General features: G+C 44.5%; 3 protein-coding genes and 1 long non-coding RNA gene across 7 annotated transcripts in view; 3 read left to right on the forward strand and 1 right to left on the reverse strand.

The window, feature by feature from the left end:
• The first annotated feature begins 1985 nt into the window (after positions 1-1985).
• zgc:158803 (LUC7 domain-containing protein) lies at positions 1986-9395 on the forward strand. 3 transcript variants are annotated; one of them, XR_005279823.1, is made up of 11 exons: positions 1986-2345; positions 2688-2782; positions 4417-4515; positions 5127-5237; positions 5334-5477; positions 5559-5735; positions 5809-5954; positions 6023-6052; positions 6132-6290; positions 8585-8875; positions 8910-9395. XR_005279823.1 is itself a non-coding variant. In XM_038275377.1 (10 exons), exons 1-10 carry the CDS (start codon positions 2285-2287, stop codon positions 8817-8819), a joined length of 1257 nt encoding a protein of 418 aa, XP_038131305.1. In that variant the 5' UTR covers positions 1986-2284; the 3' UTR covers positions 8820-9395. The 3 variants fall into 3 exon arrangements, 2 of the variants coding, with proteins under 2 accessions (XP_038131305.1, XP_038131306.1); XM_038275377.1 differs by having other exon boundaries at positions 8585-9395; XM_038275378.1 differs by having other exon boundaries at positions 1988-2345; positions 6135-6290; positions 8585-9395.
• Positions 9396-10824: 1429 nt separating this feature from the next.
• pane1 (proliferation associated nuclear element) lies at positions 10825-15059 on the forward strand. Of its 2 annotated transcripts, none has more exons than XM_038275350.1 (6): positions 10825-10900; positions 11036-11112; positions 11353-11451; positions 11772-11851; positions 11970-12061; positions 13726-15059. In XM_038275350.1, the coding sequence occupies exons 1-6, from the start codon at positions 10844-10846 to the stop codon at positions 13876-13878; spliced, it is 558 nt and encodes a 185-aa protein (XP_038131278.1). In that variant the 5' UTR covers positions 10825-10843; the 3' UTR covers positions 13879-15059. The 2 variants fall into 2 exon arrangements, with proteins under 2 accessions (XP_038131278.1, XP_038131279.1); XM_038275351.1 differs by having other exon boundaries at positions 13729-15059.
• LOC119776763 lies at positions 12676-13499 on the forward strand. The gene is made up of 2 exons (XR_005279820.1): positions 12676-13209; positions 13352-13499. It is a non-coding gene; the product is annotated as an uncharacterized LOC119776763 (long non-coding RNA).
• Positions 15060-20008: 4949 nt separating the features above from the next.
• The window catches only part of mb (myoglobin), a 2513-nt gene continuing 594 nt past the window's right edge, over positions 20009-21927 (reverse strand). The window contains exons 2-4 of the mRNA XM_038275376.1: positions 21128-21229; positions 20513-20732; positions 20009-20385 (exon numbers count right to left, since the gene is read on the reverse strand). Of these exons, the coding sequence (XP_038131304.1) occupies positions 20245-20385; positions 20513-20732; positions 21128-21210 (444 nt within the window). The 5' untranslated portion in view covers positions 21211-21229 and the 3' untranslated portion in view covers positions 20009-20244. The remainder of the gene's footprint in view (positions 20386-20512; positions 20733-21127; positions 21230-21927) is intronic.

Here is a 21927-nt window from a genome sequence, read left to right on the forward strand (position 1 = left end):
CAATGAACAATTAATCATGCAGCCATGATCTTTTCCAGCAACCATTTTAACCTGAAAACTAAAGAAAAATAAAATAAAATAAAAAATAAAGTAGATCTGTTGGTCTCTGTTGGCCCCTGTTGGTCTCTGTTGGCCCCTGTTGGCCACCGTTGGCCCCTGTTGGCCACCGCTGGCCACTGTTGGTCTCTGTTGGCCACTGCTGGTCTCTGTTGGCCCCTGTTTGCCACTGTTGGTCTCTGTTGGCCCCTGTTAGCCTCTGTTGGCCCCTGTTAGCCTCTGTTGGCCCCTGTTTGTCTCTGTTTGCCCATGGTGGCCACCGTTGGCCACTGTTGGCCACTGTTGGCCCCTGTTGGTCTCTGTTGGTCTCTGTTGGCCTCTGCTAGTCCCTGTTGACCCCTGTTTGCCACTGTTGGTCTCTGTTGGCCCCTGTTGGCCACTGTTGGTCTCTGTTCGCCCCTGTTGGCCCCTGTTGGCCTTTGCTAGTCCCCGTTGACCCCTGTTGGCCACTGTTGGCCCCTGTTGGCCAGTGTTGGTCTCTGTTAGCCCCTGTTGGCCCCTGTTTTTCTCTGTTGGCCCCTGTTGGTCTCTGTTGGCCCCTGTTGGCATCTGCTAGTCCCTGTTGGCCCCTGTCTAGAATTATTAAAGGTAGGTAGAATTTCTCTATTTGCTGATGATGGAGCAATTTGGAAGAGAGGGAGGAATTTGGAGTTTGTTACTAAATAGATACAGGAAGCTATTGGTAAAGTTGAAGAGTGGTCAATAAGATGGGATTTAAATTCCCAGTGGATATATATATATATATATATATATATATATATATATATATATATATATATATATATATATATATATATATATATATATATATATATATATATATATATATATATATATATATATATATGAGATTAAGTAGATCAGTAATAGATTATGGAAGCATTGTTTATAATTCAGCAGCAGAGACAAATCTAGAAAAAATGGGTCACATTCTGTATCCAACATTGAGATTATGTACAGGAAAAATTAAAATTACTCCAAGAGCTGCATTATTAGTAGAAATGGCAGAAATGCCACTTGAAGAGAGCAATTAACAGTAAATTATTGGGCTGATTTAACAGGTCATAGAAAGGATCATCCAACTCTGCAGGTAATTCAACACCGTTGGGAAAAAGAAGCAAAAGATATTAGAAGTTTTGGCTGGATTGTGCAAGAAAAAATACCAGAACTCAAAAAAGATCAGATTAATATAAGCCAAACAGTTCCATTATCAGTCATACATGGATGGTTCCAGATGTTAGGGTAGATTTTACTTTGTTGAAAAGAAGAAGACATTCATATTAAACTCATATATAGTACAGGAATATATTAATAATTATTATAGTTATGTTAAAATTTATACAGATTCTTCTAAAAATATAACAAATCAGAGTAGCTTTCATTATACTAGAATTCAATGTTAAAACTAAGAAGAGAATAAATGATGGACTTTCAGTTTATACAGGAGAAATGATTGCAATATTATTAGCTAAAGAAGTTAAGCCATTAAGATAAGTTATCTGTTCAGATTCTAGTTCATCCTTAATTAGTTTGCAGTATAATCACTCAGAAATCAGATAGAGATGATGAAACAGATGAAACAGTTGAACACGTAATGTTTGACTGTAATAAATATGAACAGGAGAGACAGCAATTAATTCAACATTTAAGTAAAGTAAAAGTTAAATTAGATTTATTTCAACTGTTCAGAAGTCATTCAGACGGTAACATTTACAGAATAATATTTCGATATCTAAAAATAAGACATTTAATAGAATTTAGTTCCTGAGTCGTTCCGATCCACACCAGTAGGTGGCGGAAATGCATCAATCTGTTGTTTGCAAACCGCCAAAAAAAATGTAAATAAGAAGAAGAACGCGTTGTGTCGTCAGTCACACCACTGCTTTGATTGCAGCAGTTCCTGCGCGTTGCCGATGTTAGCGCGCGCCCTTTCGCGCGCCTTCCGGTGGCGCGCTCAAAGAGGAAGTGAGAAAGCGGAAGAAGGAGGACGCTGAACAAACTTGACAACTTCTAGCTAAGAGGCTAGAAAACAGCTTTTAGATGTTATTGGTTTCCTCTCCATTAATCATCGGTTCTTTCAGTCACCGCTGAGGCACTTTAGCAGCTTTTCAAACAGCCGCCGCTCAGGGAACCAAGAACCGGGGCTTGGGGGGACAGGAGGCCTGCAGCTGCCGGGGAGAGGAGCGCTGTTAGCGGGGAAGGAGTCGCTGAAGCACCGCTCAGCAACATGTCGGCTCAGGCGCAGATGCGGGCGATGCTGGACCAGCTGATGGGGACGGCCAGAGACGGTAAGCCGGACAGACCCTCCGCTCGGTTAGCTGCTGTTAGCATTAGCCGCTAAGCTGTCAGCTAGCAACATGAGGACAGCTAACCTGTTAGCATCCTGTTGCTCACTTTAGAGACACTTTTATAACTTTAAACTCCTATTTTAATCCCGTCACTCATTATAATCCTTCAGTCGAAGCCTTTTCACTTTAAATGGACTCTGGAGATGCTAACGGGGATGCTAACATGTGTGCTAAAACGATTTATTGATGTTTGTGTATAAAATGAGCCTTTTAGTAAGTGTGGTAGTTTAATGACGTCAGTAAATAATGACGTCGGCATAAAGAGCTGCTGCTGTGTTCCAGGAGACACCATGAGGCAGAGGATCAAGTTTTCAGATGATCGGGTCTGTAAAAGCCACCTGTTAGATTCATGTCCTCATGACATCCTGTCAGGCACCGTGAGTATCATCTATACACATATATCTATATGAGCTGATGGGAATAGCTGAGCATTTACTGTCTTTATTCTCCAGGTGCACAGATCTATATCTTTACAGGATTTTATTCTTTATCTTCTAACTTTTCACTTTTATGTTATTCTTAGTCATTTCTCTAAGGTCCACATTTCTGTGACCATTTATGTCTATCATCTTTTTTGCTGCTGGAAACTCTAGAATTTCCCCATGGTGGGACAATAAAGTGATTTTCTATTGTAATCTATTCTGTAGCATTGGGAGACAGAAAGATTAACGCTCAGTTACACTTTAGAAAACACCAGAAGTTAACTTGTCATGAATCTGAAGATCCTCATTCCTCCAGATTTGAGAAATTTAGGCGATTTGAGAGACGTCCTGGATGGGAACGTTTGACGAGACGTTCTGGATCGGAACGTTTGACGAGACGTTCTGGATCGGAACGTTTGACGAGACGTTCTGGATCGGAACGTTTGACGAGACGTCCTGGATCGGAACGTTTGACGAGACGTCCTGGATCGGAACGTTTGACGAGACGTTCTGGATCGGAACGTTTTGACGAGACGTTCTGGATCGGAACGTTTGACGAGACGTTCTGGATCGGAACGTTTGACGAGACGTTCTGGATCGGAACGTTTTGACGAGACGTCCTGGATCGGAACGTTTGACGAGACGTCCTGGATCGGAACGTTTTGACGAGACGTTCTGGATCGGAACGTTTTGACGAGACGTTCTGGATCGGAACGTTTTGACGAGACGTTCTGGATCGGAACGTTTGACGAGACGTCCTGGATCGGAACGTTTGACGAGACGTCCTGGATCGGAACGTTTGACGAGACGTTCTGGATCGGAACGTTTGACGAGACGTCCTGGATCGGAACGTTTTGACGAGACGTTCTGGATCGGAACGTTTGACGAGACGTTCTGGATCGGAGCATTTGAGACGTCCTGGATCGGAACGTTTTGACGAGACGTTCTGGATCGGAGCATTTGAGACGTCCTGGATCGGAACGTTTTGACGAGACGTTCTGGATCGGAACGTTTGAGACGTTCTGGATCGGAACGTTTGATGAGATGTTCTGGATCGGAACGTTTGATGAGACGTTCTGGATCGGAACGTTTGATGAGACGTTCTGGATCGGAACGTTTTGACGAGACGTTCTGGATCGGAGCATTTGAGACGTCCTGGATCGGAACGTTTTGACGAGACGTTCTGGATCGGAACGTTTGAGACGTTCTGGATCGGAACGTTTGATGAGATGTTCTGGATCGGAACGTTTGATGAGACGTTCTGGATCGGAACGTTTGATGAGACGTTCTGGATCGGAACGTTTTGACGAGACGTTCTGGATCGGAACGTTTGAGACGTTCTGGATCGGAACGTTTGATGAGATGTTCTGGATCGGAACGTTTGATGAGACGTTCTGGATCGGAACGTTTGATGAGACGTTCTGGATCGGAACGTTTTGACGAGACGTTCTGGATCGGAACGTTTTGACGAGACGTTCTGGATCGGAACGTTTGAGACGTTCTGGATCGGAACGTTTGATGAGATGTTCTGGATCGGAATGTTGAGATCTTGGCAGAAGGTGTGATTTGGATGTTCTTGTATTCCTCAGAGAATGGATCTGGGAGAATGCGCTAAAGTTCATGACTTGGCTCTGCGGGCGGATTACGAGATCGCCTCCAAGGAGAACGAATACTTCTTTGAGCTCGATGTAAGTCGTCTAACTTTACGCTCAGCTGCTCCTTCTTCTTTTATTTCTCTACAAATGTTTGCTTTATGTATTTATGATCTTTGAACTAATATTTTGATCTGTAGGTTTAAAGCAGAAAAAATAAATGATTTGTTTTCCTTCATCAGAAGTTGTTCAGGAAACGGCTGCTTTAAGGTCTTTAAGCTCATGGAAAAGCCTGGAAAATGAACCTAATCAGGACTAAAGTTATTATATTTCTGTCTGGCTGCAGAGCAGCAGATGGTTGGGATGCAGTTTGGGAATAAAAGGAATAAACATTGAAACTAATAGAAATAGTTTCCTCTGCTAAGGAGGCCATGTTTTCATCGCCAGTCATTTTTTTTAATAAAATGTGAAATATAATCCACTAAGAAATTGATGGCCCGATCAAATCTGCCTGTTTGGGGAAGAAATGTTTGAGTTTATAAGCTCAAAGTTGTTTTCTACTTGGTTTCCTTCTGCTGCCCCCATCAGGTCGTCTGCAGAATGACTGCTGTGGGAAATGTGTGGAAACTCTGGCCTTTACTCTGTCGTTAAAAAAACTAAATCCAAATAATCCAGCCGCATGTTAAAGCGTTCTCCGTTCTCTCCAGGCCGCAGAGCACCTGCAGTCTTTCATCGCAGACTGCGATCGCAGAACAGAGTTGGCCAAAAAGAGACTGGCTGAGACTCAGGATGAGATCAGCGCTGAGGTGGCGGCTAAGGTGAAGGACGCTCTGCAAGAACAGCCACACATGCAGATAACCCTGATTTACTGTTTCTCTTCCTTCCTGCGTCTGTTTGTCTCCTTCCACGGAAAGGCTGAGCGAGTCCATGAGTTAAATGAAGAGATCGGGAAGCTGCTGGCAAAGGCCGAGCAGCTGGGCGGCGAAGGGAACGTGGAAGAAGCCCAGCAGGTGTTGGAGAAGGTGGAGAAAACCCGGGCCTTAAAGAAAGAGGCAGAGGTCAGTTTAAGGTCAGGAGCTCAGATTAATGTTATGACCTGATCTGACAACTTTAACGTTTCTATTAAACTGTGAATAAAGGACGTTTACCGGAACTCCATGCCAGCTTCCAGCTTCCAGCAGCAGAAGCTCCGGGTGTGTGAGGTGTGTTCAGCCTACCTGGGGCTCCACGATAACGACCGGCGCCTGGCCGACCACTTCGGGGGGAAACTTCACCTCGGCTTCATTGAAATCCGGGAGAAGCTTGACAAGCTGAGGGTAAACTGGGAAACTCCCACTGTGTCCCGCTTTAGGCCACAGACCTGCTCACTTCCCAACGCTCTCCTTCCAGAAAGCTGTGGTAGAAAAACAAGAACAGATCCGCCTTAGAAGACGAGAGGACCGGGAAAGAGAGGACGAACGAGAGAGACAGTGGGAGATGGAGAAGGAGAGGGAGAAACGGGAATGGGAGAGCAAACGGGAGAGAGAGCGGAGAAGGTTGAAACTTCACAATCAAACAGTTTGGATTTATTGAGCTGTTTATATGATGCCTGTTTTTTTCTCAGGTCCAGATCCAGGAGCGGAGAACGCCACAGGTACCGCCGCTGTCCTTATCAGGTGTGACGTTCTGTCTGAGAACAGAGGAAACATCATCTGCTCTGTTTCTGGTTGAAGCAGGGATGGAGGCAGTTCATCGTCGCATCGCTCCAGACGGCGCCGCTCCTCTCGTCCCAGAGAAGACGGATCTGAGCGGGACAGGGAGCGAGACAGGAAGCACCGCCACAGGGACAGACGCCGCTCACGCTCCCACTCCCACAGACACAAGAAGAAGAGGTGCTCACAGTATTTTATTTATCTCTTTAAACCAGATGTATAAAGGGTTTCCTGCGATGGCCGATCATTAGAAAGCAGTAATAAAATGATTGTACTTTCCTCCATTCGGACTGCCTCCATGTTTAAACATGTTGGTGGCAGCGTCATGCTGTGGGGTTCCTTATTGCAGCGGGGCGGGCAAAGAAAGGGAATAAAAAATGAAATGTTGACGTTAGGAGGGCGTCTATCAGAGGAAGATCCATCATGTTGTTGCTGTGAAACAGGAAGTGATTTCCGTATGAAGGCCTCTCTGGACTGAAGGTCCCGCTGCAGAGCCCCCCACCCCCACCCCCCCATGGCCGCTGGCTCGCCGCCTATCGAGCTGAGGAAAAGTCTCAGGTAGACGCCGTTGGCTTTGAATAGGTGCAGCAGCCATGTTTTAAACCCTGCGGCGTTCAGACGGCCATCAGCTCCCAGTCAGGTCAACATGGAAACAACTCTTCATCATGTTTAGCCTCTTTTCACAACGTTTACACTATGTTAGAAATTAATTTTATAGAGTATAAACCCGTTTGTCTTTATTCTCCTATAAAATAGAAATCAGGTAATGATGCCATCTGAGCTGTAATGCCCCCCCATGGAGGTCTGACATCAAAGCTCTGTCACGTTAACGCCTCTGGTCAAAGTTACGTCCCTATTAGCTGCTAATATGTCCTGAACTGACCCCTCCAAACCTCTAGGGGGAGCCCTAGAGGAGAAGCAGAGCTAGCTGGCTCTCAGAGGAGAATGCTAGCTGCCATTAGCTTGTTAGCTCACAGCAGGAGGAGGTGTCACTTCCTGATCAGTCCCAGAAGCACGATCCATCCCGCGAAATCTGTGCATCTAGATCTACATTCGGGTCGCCCTTGATTTTAATTTGATAAAATGACCTAAATGACGTTTTTCCTCCCTAAATTTAGTCAAATATAAGATGTTAAAGGTGAATCATGTATTTCCTGAGAAATAAAATGCATTAAAATCTTTTCTATGTTATCAATCATATGTACATAAATTTAGTCTTTTATGTTAACGCTTTATATTTCGTAATCTAAAGAAACAACTAAAATCAGATTAACTGCTCTGAGCGTCTCCCATGATGACATCATAATACATGTTTTAAAGATGCGTATTAGCAGCTTAGCATATTAGCATCTTTTAGTGAGTTAATGATGGAAATGAGTGATTTTAGTACCATGATTACATCATTTATGGACACCTGGACGTATATCTGTCCACTCATGATGAGGGCGGATTGTCCTCCCGGGCGGATCGGCGGTGACGAGAACTTTTAACGACGGATCTTTAGTTCCTGCTCTGCAGGAGTTCAACCGTCACTTTGATGGTTCCTCAACTTTAATGCAGGAAATAAAAACCATGACGGGATTTCAGGATGTAGCTACTGCTAGCATCTGCTGATGCTAAATGAAAATTCACCCCTTCGTCTTTGATTTCCAACTTTGCGCCCCCTGGTGGTTCAGAAAGATCCAGAGAAAAGCCTCATGTTTCAAAGCGTGGAACATCGGTTCATCCCCAGACTCAGATGATGAGTGGAAAGCTGGTTGCCCTGCAGACGCAGCAGACATGCTAACCCAGGGGTGGGCAATTCCAGTTCCTGGGGGCCGGTATCCTGCAACTTTTAGATCCATCCTTGGTCCAACACACCTGAATCAAATGGCTGAGTTACCTCCTCAGTATGCAGTCGGTTCCTGCAGAGTCCTCCCAATTATCTGAGTACTTGATTCAGGTGCGTTGAACCCAAGGCATATCTAAAAGTTGCAGGATACCGGCCCCCAGGAACTGGAATTGCCCACCCATGTGCTAACCTCTCTGGTGGAGCTAAAGAGAATTGACCCTTTCCAGCCACCGTCCTTCCAGTCTGACTGAGCTTTAGCTGTTTGACAACAATGACTTCAAGAAGCACTTATAAACACAGTTATTCATGTTTTCTTATTATTATTCAGTTATTTTCTCAGGTTTTACTGAAACCTGTCTTTAAAATTAGCTTTTAATTTGAGCCTTAAAGACTAAAACCTGGTTTGAGGTTCATCTATCGGTGGACTTTGGCTCAGACTCTGATTGGTGACGTGATGAACGTTCCCTCAGCAAACAGTCGGAGCCTCATGTTCAGCTGGAAAACATTAAACTGCAGTTCTGTGTTTTGGCCAGAAGTGGCAGCATCATTAGGAAAGTCCTTCTTTAAAAGCTTTGATCCTTCGTATAAAAGTAGATATAAACCGTTGAAGGACTTTCTCTAAAAAACAGTTTTTCTTCCTCAGGTCTTCCAGAGACAGATCGTCCCATCCAGGCGACAGAGAGACGTCTCCGTCCCAGGAGAGATGGCGGGAGCGTGCAGGGGAGGGATGGCGCAGTGACAGGGTGGAGGCTGCAGCAGACTGGGAGGACAGGGAGCGCTCCGCTTCCCCAGACGTCTCCAGAGGACGGGAGAGATCCCTTTCCTACGAGCGAGACCGCCGCTCCAGCTCAGAGGAGCGAGAGTCTGGAGAAATCTGAACACTTTCCTTTTTAGATGCGCATGCAGCTGGCAGTGCATCAGATGCCGCTATGCATGTTCAGAGTGGACGGCGTGGACGGAGTGGGACGTGTTCAGAGTGGACGGAGTGGGACGTGTTCAGAGTGGACGGAGTGGGACGTGTTCAGAGTGGACGGAGTGGGACGTGGACGGAGTGGGACGTGTACAGTCACTGACCTCCCAGCAGTTGCTCACAGGGGGACGATGTTTTCATTTTCTGCTTTGTTTACGGACTCTGGATGTTTTCTAGTTTTTCTTTCCTCTCATTGATTCTACAGGTGAGCTGCGGACGGCGGCCATGTTTGTCCAGCTCTGTTTTAATTTGCTGCCTTCTAACCGATGGTGTCCTGGTTTAGACCCTGAAGCGACGCCCCGACATTCCCTGCGTCTCTAAAGAGCTCATCCTAATATTTTCCATCAGTCCCCAGATTGACGCTCGGTGCATCTTTTCACTCTAACTCTGATGCTGTGATGTAGGACAGACTTTTAAGGAGGGGGGGGGGTCCACATTGCCAGAACTCCACCAGTTAATAAAATGTTCTGATTTGGTTCAAATATTCCTGCTTTTGTTTTTCTTTCATTCGTTTGCTGAACTGACGGCTCGGGGGGAGTGGGGGTGCCAGGGTGACGGGGGCCTTGCTGATCAGGCTGGTAGCGGATGGGAAGAAACGGGTTTTGGTCCTGATGGAGCGCAGAGGGAAGGGACTGGGATCAGCCACCATCTTCCTGCAGGCCTCAGAGTCCTGGAGGCGTACAGATCCTGGAGAGATGGAACTGGACTGGATCCCTGCAGGGACCCGGTCTACCTGGACTGGATCCCTCCAGGGACGCGGCCTACCTGGACTGGGTCCCTCCAGGGACGCGGCCTACCTGGACTGGGTCCCTCCAGGGACGCGGCCTACCTGGACTGGGTCCCTCCAGGGACGCGGCCTACCTGGACTGGGTCCCTCCAGGGACGCGGCCTACCTGGACTGGGTCCCTCCAGGGACGCGGCCTACCTGGACTGGGTCCCTCCAGGGACGCGGCCTACCTGGACTGGGTCCCTCCAGGGACGCGGCCTACCTGGACTGGGTCCCTGCAGGGACGCGGCCTACCTGGACTGGGTCCCTGCAGGGACGCGGCCTACCTGGACTGGGTCCCTCCAGGGACGCGGCCTACCTGGACTGGGTCCCTCCAGGGACGCGGCCTACCTGGACTGGGTCCCTCCAGGGACGCGGCCTACCTGGACTGGGTCCCTGCAGGGACGCGGCCTACCTGGACTGGGTCCCTCCAGGGACGCGGCCTACCTGGACTGGACCTGGACTGGGTCCCTCCAGGGACCCGGCCTACCTGGACTGGGTCCCTCCAAGTCCGTGAAAATAAGGAGACCGGAAGAGTTTTGGCTGTGAATTCAAACGGGTCCATCCTTCCCCGGCTTTCACCGCTGTGCGCTCTGTTGCTTAGCAACCATGATATTTTACACACAGAGCAGGAAAACAATGAATACCAAACTTTTCACTGCTGTTTCATTTAAATGTATTTCTTTGTTTTATGGTAAAGTGAACAAAGACTAAAGTGATGAGAATCCAGGGCGGAATAAAGGAGCCAACCAGCAGGAACTAATAAAAGCAAATGATAGAAAAAGGTAGAAGTCAATCTAAACAATGTATCTATAAAAAATAGATCTGCCAAATCTCTTATATTTAACAACAAAAAATACTTAGTTAAGCATATTGTGCAAAACAGCAATTGAAAAATAAAAATCCTATAAGATTTATAGTCCCCCCCCAACCCATTTAATCAGTAACAGATAAAAACCTTTAGATAAACCATAAACAAGATGAACAGAATATAATATTTAAGACACTTTTAGAACAGAACAATTCACACCACTGACCGCTAGATGGCGCCCAGCAACCACGATCCACCGTAATGACGTCAGTCAGACGTTCGAAAAAGAAGCGCGAGCTGAAAGAAGAGCCGCAGCTCGATTGTTTTGCTGAACTTTGGGACTTTTTTCCAGAGAATGTCTGTTTTAAAACCTTTTAGCAAACTTCCTAATCTGGACACGGCCAGCATCCTGGTGAGTTAATCTGTTCCTCCTGCTCAATAAATGAACACTTCATCCCTGGATGGACATCCAGCCATGTTTGGGAGGATTTGCTGCCTGTTTGAAAACAGCTTTAAAGTTGCGGACTGGTTCTGCCTTTTCCTGCAGCTGGTTGAGAATGAGGAGCAGGTCCAGCAGGGATTAGCAGAGGCTCTGGTGGAGGATTCGGCCCAAGCTGTGAATGTGTGAGTCCCCTAGCCTAGCTAAGCCTAGCCTAGCCTAGCTAAGCCTGGAGCTAAAACAGCCTGGAGCTCAGGCTGTTTTAGCAAAGCTCGCCTTGTTGTGTTAAACTGCAATGTTTTAGCTGCATCCAGATTATAATCCAGGTTTTTTCTCTGAGCTTTTAAAGCCAGCAGAAGGTGGTGATCACTCAGAGTTAGCTTTGTTCACTAATGGTGCTCCTGCTTCCTCTCTGCATGGAGCAGGAGACTAGCCAGGAGTCTTCCTCTTCCTCTGGAGAACGAAAAGACTCGACCGAGGATCGACCTGGTGGTGTTCATCGTTAATCTGACCTCAGACAAGAGGTAACCTCACACCCACGCTTTAATCTCAGCACCTGAACAGGTGAGGCCTTTTTAATCCAGGGATTATCTACTTTATAAAGCATTGATTTAGTCTCCAGGGTTTTATGGCAGAAACAGGTTGAAGATAATCAAACATGTTTTCAATAACAGATTTAAGTTCAGTTGCACACATTTAAAAGATCATAGGAACCTGGAAGGTGAATTCACCTGGAGACAAGATGGCCGCTATACTTTATTCCATAATAAGGACCCCAATACAGTGTCTGCTTACCACTTTCTATAAGCATAGACGCTAAAACTCTTCATCCTTTTTTTCACAGTTTCAAGTCAGCAAACGAGTCTCTAAAGTATCTGGATCCTGGATACTTCCTGGGGAAAGTCTGCTTCATGGTTACTAAAGGTAAGAAGAATCCTTCACACAACGAAGCCACAAGAGAAGAAGACTTCTTATAAAACGTTAGACAGAAGCTGCAGAGAAAAAAACGTTTCTGACACGTTTCTCCGTGTGCGTTCTGTAGCTCGCTATGCCTCGGGCAACATGGGAAGGCTGGACGCTGTCAGGAAGATGGCCGCTTCGCTCCACTGCCCCCTGCTGTTTGCAGAGGTTCAGGTTTGTGCAGCAATTCAGAATTTTAGAGGCACAGAACAGTTAATGTGATTGGATAATAACAATGATAGGTCGCAATTAACGTATTGGATAATAACAATGCTAGGTCATAATTAACGTATTGGATAATAACAATGCTAGGTCGCAATTAATGTATTGGATAATAACAATGCTAGGTCATAATTAATGTATTGGATAATAACAATGCTAGGTCATAATTAATGTATTGGATAATAACAATGCTAGGTCATAATTAACGTATTGGATAATAACAATGATAGGTCGCAATTAACGTATTGGATACTAACAATGCTAGGTCATAATTAATGTATTGGATAATAACAATGCTAGGTCGCAATTAACGCATTGGATAATAACAATGCTAGGTCGCAATTAATGTATTGGATAATAACAATGCTAGGTCATAATTAACGTATTGGATAATAACAATGCTAGGTCGCAATTAACGTAATGATAATAACAATGATAGGTCTCAATTAACGTAATGATGATAACAATGATAGGTCGCAATTAACGTAATGATGATAACAATGATAGGTCGCAATTAACGTAATGATAACAATGCTAGGTCGCAATTAACGTAATGATGATAACAATGATAGGTCGCAATTAACGTAATGATGATAACAATGATAGGTCGCAATTAACGTAATGATGATAACAATGATAGGTCGCAATTAACGTAATGATGATAACAATGATAGGTCGTAATTAACGTATTGGATAATAACAATGCTAGGTCTTAATAGACGTTATTGGATAATAACAATGCTAGGTCGTAATAGACGTTATTGGATAATAACAATGCTAGGTCGTAATAGACGTTATTGGATAATAACAATGCTAGGTCGTAATTAACGTATTGGATAATAACAATGCTAGGTCGTAATAAACGGTATTAGATAATAACAATGCTAGGTCGTAATTAACGTATTGGATAATAACAATGATAGGTCGCAATTAACGTATTGGATAATAACAATGCTAGGTCGCAATTAATGTATTGGATAATAACAATGCTAGGTCGCAATTAATGTATTGGATAATAACAATGCTAGGTCGTAATAGACGTTATTGGATAATAACAATGCTAGGTCGTAATAGACGTTATTGGATAATAACAATGCTAGGTCGTAATAGACGTTATTGGATAATAACAATGCTAGGTCGTAATAGACGTTATTGGATAATAACAATGCTAGGTCGTAATTAACGTATTGGATAATAACAATGCTAGGTCGTAATTAATGTATTGGATAATAACAATGCTAGGTCGCAATTAATGTATTGGATAATAACAATGCTAGGTCGCAATTAATGTATTGGATAATAACAATGCTAGGTCGCAATTAATGTATTGGATAATAACAATGCTAGGTCGCAATTAATGTATTGGATAATAACAATGCTAGGTCGTAATAGACGTTATTGGATAATAACAATGCTAGGTCGTAATAGACGTTATTGGATAATATAATATTTGATTTCTCAAAGTTTCTGTAATAAAAAAATAAAATTCTAAAGGCTTTTTTATGCCCCTTTATAAAAAGTCGCAACAAATTGAGCCATTTTTTTTTTTTTTTTTGCTTCCTGGTTTGTCGCATTTCTCTGTTTCTAATCAGGGGTGTTTTTTTGTTCTTGGTCAGCAGAGTCCAGAAGGAGTAACGAATGCGGCGCGAAGGCTGCTCACCATCCTGAAAGTGGCATCAGGTCTGGTTCCCAACACCTCGTCTCTGTACCTGTCCAACCTGACCAGGTGCACCAAGCCGCCGGACATCGACCAGCCCAGCTTTGATTAACTGCTCACCTGCTGTTTTCATTTATTTATCAGGCCGTCTGTGTTAGCGGCTGCTCTGCCCGTATGCGCAGCAGTGAAGATGCTCTGCCTGCAGGCGCAGCAGTGAAGATGCTCTGCCTGCAGGCGCAGCAGTGAAGCTGCACTGCCTGCATGCGCAGCAGTGAAGCTGCTCTGCCTGCATGCGCAGCAGTGAAGCTGCTCTGCCTGCATGCGCAGCAGTGAAGCTGCTCTGCCTGTATGCGCAGCAGTGAAGCTGCTCTGCCTGCATGCGCAGCAGTGAAGCTGCTCTGCCTGTATGCGCAGCAGTGAAGCTGCTCTACCTGTATGCGCAGCAGTGAAGCTGCTCTGCCTGCAGGCGCAGCAGTGAAGCTGCTCTGCCTGCAGGCGCAGCAGTGAAGCTGCTCTGCCTGCAGGCGCAGCAGTGAAGCTGCTCTACCTGTATGCGCAGCAGTGAAGCTGCTCTGCCTGCATGCGCAGCAGTGAAGCTGCTCTGCCTGCATGCGCAGCAGTGAAGCTGCTCTGCCTGCAGGCGCAGCAGTGAAGCTGCTCTGCCTGCAGGCGCAGCAGTGAAGCTGCTCTGCCTGCAGGCGCAGCAGTGAAGCTGCTCTGCCTGCATGCGCAGCAGTGAAGCTGCTCTGCCTGCAGGCGCAGCAGTGAAGCTGCTCTGCCTGTATGCGCAGCAGTGAAGCTGCTCTGCCTGCATGCGCAGCAGTGAAGCTGCTCTGCCTGCAGGCGCAGCAGTGAAGCTGCTCTGCCTGCAGGCGCAGCAGTGAAGCTGCTCTGCCTGCAGGCGCAGCAGTGAAGCTGCTCTGCCTGCAGGCGCAGCAGTGAAGCTGCTCTGCCTGTATGCGCAGCATTGAAGCTGCTCTGCCTGCAGGCGCAGCAGTGAAGCTGCTCTGCCTGCAGGCGCAGCAGTGAAGCTGCTCTGCCTGTATGCGCAGCATTGAAGCTGCTCTGCCTGCATGCGCAGCAGTGAAGCTGCTCTGCCTGCATGCGCAGCAGTGAAGCTGCTCTGCCTGCATGCGCAGCAGTGAAGCCTTATTCTGTAGATGTTGCATTTTATTGTACATATTATGTTTAGTTTTTTACCAAATGGTGCTTTTTAAAATCCTGTAATAACAGAAAGTTTATAGATGTGTTTCTTGTTCTCCTACAAATAAAAAGTGAATGTTGGCTCATAGAGACGAGTCTGTTGTCCTACAGTGAGGGTCAGATGGGGGAGGAAAAGGTGTGTCACCTGGAGCGTGTCCACAGACACGGTCCCTAGTGTCACGTCTGCGTGCAAACACTAACATGCTCACTATTAATAGTTATCATTCTGGCACCTTTCCACCTCTGAGGATATTAAACGCGACCTCCGATCGACCGTTACAAGGAGTCAGAGAGACAAAGGCTTTCTGCACAAACAATGAGAACTTTTCCTGCTCCTAAAGCTGTTTTCTGTCTCCTCTTCACAGAGATTAAAGTTTTATCTAAACAACCCAGAAGTGACCTGAAGACCAAATCTGCTTCGGCACTTTCCCCTGTTAGCACGATAATAGAGCGAGCAGCTGATGACCTTCTGACTCTGGCAGGAGATGTGATGACGGTGGAGAGGAAGTTCATCCAGCTGCTTTAAAAATATGCTTTACCAAAACGGGAGAAAAGCTGGATTAAACTGACCTAAAGCTGCTCTCATTCGCTAGTTTTCCTCCTGATGTTTAATTAGCATCACATCACCTGTCATTTCAAAGCACTTTATGGAAACTAATTAATCCAAGCTTTAATTTTTTTAGCCTGTTAAAAACAACTGATTTAGCTGCTGTTAGGAATAAATCAATTAAAAATGTTAACAGAAAAAGATCCTGAGAAATATTGGAGATGTCTGCAGGTCAGTGATGCTTGATTTTATCAGTATAATTAATGCATCATCGTTCTTTACAACCATTAGAATCTGATGGAAACTTTAATGTTTTCAATAAAGGCTGATTCACAACATTTGAACAAAGATACAAAACATCCACATTATGATGTAGATGGAACTAAAAACTTTTTTTAATATGTGGCTTTTGTAAGATGACATTTTTTATATTTGTGCAATAATTGTGATGCACGAACTGGAGCACTTTTTTTATCTCATCTATTTCATCATGTTGCTGAATACTTACAAACATGCAATATTAAAACATCTTCAAAATAAAAACATCACAAAACAAACAATCCCAATACGTAAGTACAATAAAATGTGGAGTAATATGAGCTTAAAGGCCCTCATTTAAAAAATGTGCAACACAATGAATGTCTTCTACTGTTAGCAAAGCTGTTACCTACTTTACTCAGTTCTTAAAATAAATGCTTATATAAAATTATTTAGGCTTAAAACTTTCCTTTTTGATAAAGCTTCTAGTTAGAGTGGCTCAGGTTATCCTGATCTATCTCTATAGTTCTGCTGCTATAGGCTTAGACTGCTGGAGGACATAGGGACCCCTTTTTCATCATTCTGCTTCATTCTATCTCTATTCTCCCACTCTGCAGAATCTGTTAGTTCAATCTCTAACGTTCTGCTCTCTCTGCTTTTTCTCATAGTAGCTTCATCTGGTCTGTTCCTGTTTGGCTGTGACTCCATCCTGGAGAGAAATATCAGCTGTGCTGCTGCCATCAACACCTTTGTTTCTAGATGCTGGAGCTTGGCCTGTTTTCCAGTGTAGTCCTGTTTCTCTGACTGTGACTAACTGGATGTGCTCTCTTCATCCTCTGACATGGGAGCTGGCTCGGAGCTCGTCTGCCTGGCTGTGTGTTTCCTGGACGGGGCCGCCTGTGGAGCTGGTTGACAGTTGCCTTTTGTATCTATGCTTCTTTTTCTATGTCTGCTTCTGTCTCCTTGAACCCCAGTGGGCCTCAGCAGATGGCCGCTCACACTGAGCCTGGTTCTGCTGGAGGTTTCTTCCTGTTCAAAGGGAGTTTTTCCTCTCCACTGTCGCTACAAGCATGCTTAGTGTGAGGGATTGCTGAAGAGTCAATGAGTCGATGCAATCAGCTGGTTTTCCTTAGATAGAAAACTTTGGATCAATCTGACTGGATGATCTGGTTGATCTGGATCTATAAAGTGACATGATGTGATTTGGAGCTCTAGAAATAAACGGAATAGAATTACAAACAGTCATGTTTTTTATGCTTTTTTTCATTCTATTCGTTTATTTTTTCACATAAGGAAGGAAAACAGTTAAAATATAACAGACCAATAAAATAATTTGTAATTCTAAAGTGTGGAATTGATAAAATGTTAAATATTAATCAGAATTCAGTTTATTTATCTATAAATCTTTTCTCAGCCTCTGGGTTTCCATAAAGCTAAAGAGTTATATGTGTATATATTTATTATATCTTTATAATCTTGTGTGGTTTGTTGTGTATATATTATATAAAACTGTATCTGGAGCAAAAGTAATTTCCCTCTTATTAAAGTATTGCTGATAATGCAGTTAGAGTCATGATGCTTTAAAGGAGTAATTATTGAAAAAAGAGGCCAGAATAAATAAAGGAGATTTGGACTGAAATCTAAAAATAAATTACATTTTCAAGTTTTTCTAATAAAATAAAAAGAGTTGTAGCAAAGTATTTATCCAGAGAAAATAAAAGATAGATTTTACAGATATTTTTATAAAAAAATCTGCAGAGTAAATTAAAGTAACACTTTAATTTTAACACCAATTAGAGTGTATTTGGTCCCACTCTGAATTACTGTTAAATTAACTCTCTAAATAGTGAATATTTGACTCCAGATGCTGATAATCCTGCACATAAACTATAATCGCTGAAAACATGACAGAAATCTATTTCCCGCCCATTAGTTGACCTGAGAGTCCGGATGAAGTGGAACTCGGAGCCATCAAGTCGTTTCCACTTATCAGACGGTTTCCTGTCTCTGCAGCTGCTGTTTGATATGGAAACAAAATTTAGCTCCTGTTTATTGCTGCTCAATACTTTTTTGGCATCATGACAGTTTTGTGAAAAACACACTTTACCAACGCATCTATGTGCTTTACATCTACGTCAACCTCCGCTGGCTTGAAAAAGCGTCTAGTCAACATTTTCAACAGAATGAGGAGTAACTCCTGCCTTTGGGCAGTCGTGGGTTTGGGCAGTCGTGGGTGAGCGGTTAGGGTGTCAGACTTGGATCCCAAAGGTTACCGGTTCGACTCCTGACCCGCCAGGTTGGTGGGGGGAGTAATTAACCAGCGCTCTCCCCCATCCTCCTCCATGACTGAGGTACCCTGAGCATGGTACCGTCCCGCCACACTGCTCCCTTGGGGCGCCATTGAGGGCTGCCCCCTTGCACGGGTGAGGCATAAATGCAATTTCATGGTGTGCAGTGTTCACTTGTGTGTGCTGTGTCACAATGACAATGGGAGTTGGAGGAGTTTCCCAAAGGGGCTTTCACTTTGCACATCATGCTGTCTTCTAAGCAGCTGAAGCGTCTCTTTAAACTCTCAGAGGATCTTAGAATCAGCAGTGATTGCAATCATTTCCTGGAACGCTGATTCCTTAAATTACATGTGGAAACGCAGCATCGTCCAATCGGCTCTTTAAACACCAAGAAGCTCCAGCTGCTTATGATGGCGGCTGTCCTCACCCGGGTCCTCAGCTCGGGCTCCAGAGGAGGAGAGGCGTGTCTCCCCACAGGGTTCGTGCTTCATGTCACGTCTGCACTGCATTCACAAACACGCGCGCACTATTAAAAGGTTATCATCAAGGCAATTATCCGTCAGACCAGTTAACCAAACACTGTTTTGGCACCAAGCGAGGACCTGGAAGGACAACAGGATGTCTGAGGGACAGAGGAATGTCCATGATATGAATGTCCCGCAGCTTCACGGCTCTTTGCTGAAATGAAGCGTTGGAGCTAAAATAAAAACGTCTTTTCGCTGTTTAAATGTCATCCAGGTGTTTTATTAAAATTAGACGACCTGTAATTACCTTTGAGTTTAGCTTGGCAGCGTGAAACCAGCTGACACTGGTGAACTTGTGACGCTGCATGTTTTCACGCTAATGACACTATTATTTATTAAAACCTTTAGATCAGTTTGTTTTTCAGATGTTTATTGAATTTATTGCGTTGAGCTGCAGTCAGTCGAACTCCTGCCGTCTACTTTTGGCTCTGAGATAACCTGTGAATGTCTTTAGTGTCCGGCGCTGCCACTGATGATTGACTAATGAGCTTAAAGAGCAGAGCTCTGCTGCGCTGCTCGCATTCATTACTCAACGTCCTGCTTTTCACTGCTCTCAAATAACAAAGGACAGTTTTACAAACTTTAACTCTTTGGTTTTTTAGGTGTAATAAAGTGAATCATATAAAACATAAAATCTTTGTGCTTTAGTTCTACCTTATTTTTTTACTTATAAACATCCAGAAAATCTATTTTCCTCTTTAAAGATGTGCAGGTCTTTTATTCTAAAACCTGAAAATATAAATGTTGGTTCCTTTATGTATTGATCCTTTTTCTCAGAAGGTTCCGTGTTTCTCTGACCGACTTTTCTTCAGGTCCAAATGGCTCTTTGAAGGTCCAGCATTATAGAGCTACATTAAACAGAGCGGATGATCTGCTGTCATCAACCATCCAGTTAGATCTGGAAAGTTAAACCAAAGCTAATATTTAAACGTCCAAAGATGTTTTCCCTAAACGCTGCTTTAACATTCAGACCGTCATCCATCGATTCACAAACTCATTTAAAAACTGGAAACTTTGTCTTTGAGGCAGCAGCGATTTTCCACATTGAAACATTTAGGAAGAAATAAAAATAATAAGAAATAAAAGTAGTAAGAAATTAAAGCTACTTGAACTTCAGTAACACCATGAAGGCGTTTTTAATCAGACCTTTAAATAGAAATTCTTTGTTCTCCGTCCAGCTGGAAGCTCGTCGCTGGAGCCTCCAAAGTCCGTCCACTCAGAATAAAAATGATTGATGATAAAATGCAAACATGAAAAAGGTTTAATTTTTATAAAATAGGCTGTTTAAGATATTAGAAGATCTGAACTCCTTTCTAAAACCTTTTTCTTCAGCCTGTATTTATCACATGTTTAGCATAACTTTATGTTAAATATTCTAGGATTAAAAAGGCAGAAACACAGAGATGAGAGGAAACTCAAAGATAATGAGCCGTAAGGAGAAGCAGAGCGATTTTATTGGTCGAATCAGACAATGATTGACAGAAGAGTCAAACTTTTCATCAAGCAGCCGGTTACAGTGAAAGCGAAGCTCTTATGATGCTTCGTGGAAACGGTTGGATTAACATCAGCAGCTGTTTATTAACTAATGAACCAAGATCTTGGGTCAAAACGTGAAGCAGAAGAATTTCAGATTATTTCTAATCCAAGCCGGATTACGTTTAGCCGGTAAAGCCCAGCTCTTTGTAAGTGGCGTCCATGTCGGCGATGACGACGGCCATCACATTCTTCAGGGCCTGCTGGCCGGCGGCGTCCAGGCCGGCCTTCTCCCCCATGACCTTAGCGATGACCTCGGTGATCAGCTGGAGAGGAAACATGGAGTCAGTGGCAGGAAGAAAGAAAGAGGCATTCTGGGAAAAGCACAGCCTCAGGAGGCATTCTGGGAAAAACAAAGCCTCAGGAGGCATTCTGGGAAAAACGCAGCCTCACCTTGAAGTTATTGATGGGGATCTTATGCTTGGTGGCGTGGCTGTTGGCCAGCGGTTTGAGGATGGCGGCGTGGTTTCCTTTGGCCTTCAGCAGCTCACCAAGCTTCTTCAGAACTGTGGCACCGTGGGCGGAAACGGCCGCATTGCTCGCCAGGTCCCCCTTGGCGAGGCCTGCAAACTTTGGGAACAGCTTCTGGGTGTCTGGGTACTCATGGAATAAACTGTGGAGAAAATCAGATCGTTAAACGTTTATGTGGTTAACGGGCGACCGGCGGCATTTAAAGTTCGGCTTTTAGGTTCCTTTAAAATTAGCTTCTCTCACTGCAAAACAATCTAGAAATAAGGAAACATTTCTTAAATTAAAAGCATTTACCTTTAATTTGAGCGGGTAAATAAGATGCCAATGGAATTAGTATTTTACTCTTAAAATAAGATAATTAGATAATATTTAAAATAAGACAATAAGACAAAGCATTTGGTTTTTCTTATTTTAAACCTAAATTATCTTGTTCCATCAGCAAAATGTCTCTTTTATCGCCTCAATTCTAGAACAAAATCACTTATTTTAAGAAAACAATGACTCATCCAGATCTGGATTTTTCCAGTGCTGACTGACCGGGTCAGAACCAGGTTCCCGTGGCCGTTATAATCCGCCTCCACCGGAGCCCAGTGCTTCAGGACCAGATCGTAGTCGGCCATGTTCAGAGGAGGAGAGAGTCTGAGGAGAAACACAGGATGAGGAGCTTCTCTCTGAAGCAGAACCTCCTGCTTCTAGGAGGTCAGAACCTCCTGCTTCTAGGAGGTCAGAACCTCTAGGAGGACAGAACCTCTAGGAGGTCAGAACCTCCTGCTTCTAGGAGGTCAGAACCTCTAGGAGGACAGAACCTCTAGGAGGTCAGAACCTCCTGCTTCTAGGAGGACAGAACCTCCTGCTTCTAGGAGGTCAGAACCTCTAGGAGGACAGAACCTCCTGCTTCTAGGAGGTCAGAACCTCTAGGAGGACATAACCTCTAGGAGGACAGAACCTCCTGCTTCTAGGAGGTCAGAACCTCCTGCTTCTAGGAGGTCAGAACCTCTAGGAGGACAGAACCTCTAGGAGGACAGAACCTCCTGCTTCTAGGAGGACAGAACCTCTAGGAGGACAGAACCTCCTGCTTCTAGGAGGTCAGAACCTCTAGGAGGACAGAACCTCTAGGAGGACAGAACCTCCTGCTTCTAGGAGGACAGAACCTCCTGCTTCTAGGAGGACAGAACCTCCTGCTTCTAGGAGGTCAGAACCTCTAGGAGGACAGAACCTCTAGGAGGACAGAACCTCCTGCTTCTAGGAGGTCAGAACCTCTAGGAGGACAGAACCTCCTGCTTCTAGGAGGTCAGAACCTCTAGGAGGACAGAACCTCTAGGAGGACAGAACCTCCT

Source organism: Cyprinodon tularosa, unplaced genomic scaffold (genome assembly GCF_016077235.1).
Source record: "Cyprinodon tularosa strain WSP-4 unplaced genomic scaffold, ASM1607723v1 ctg955, whole genome shotgun sequence".
NCBI classification, from domain to species: Eukaryota; Metazoa; Chordata; class Actinopteri; order Cyprinodontiformes; family Cyprinodontidae; genus Cyprinodon; species Cyprinodon tularosa.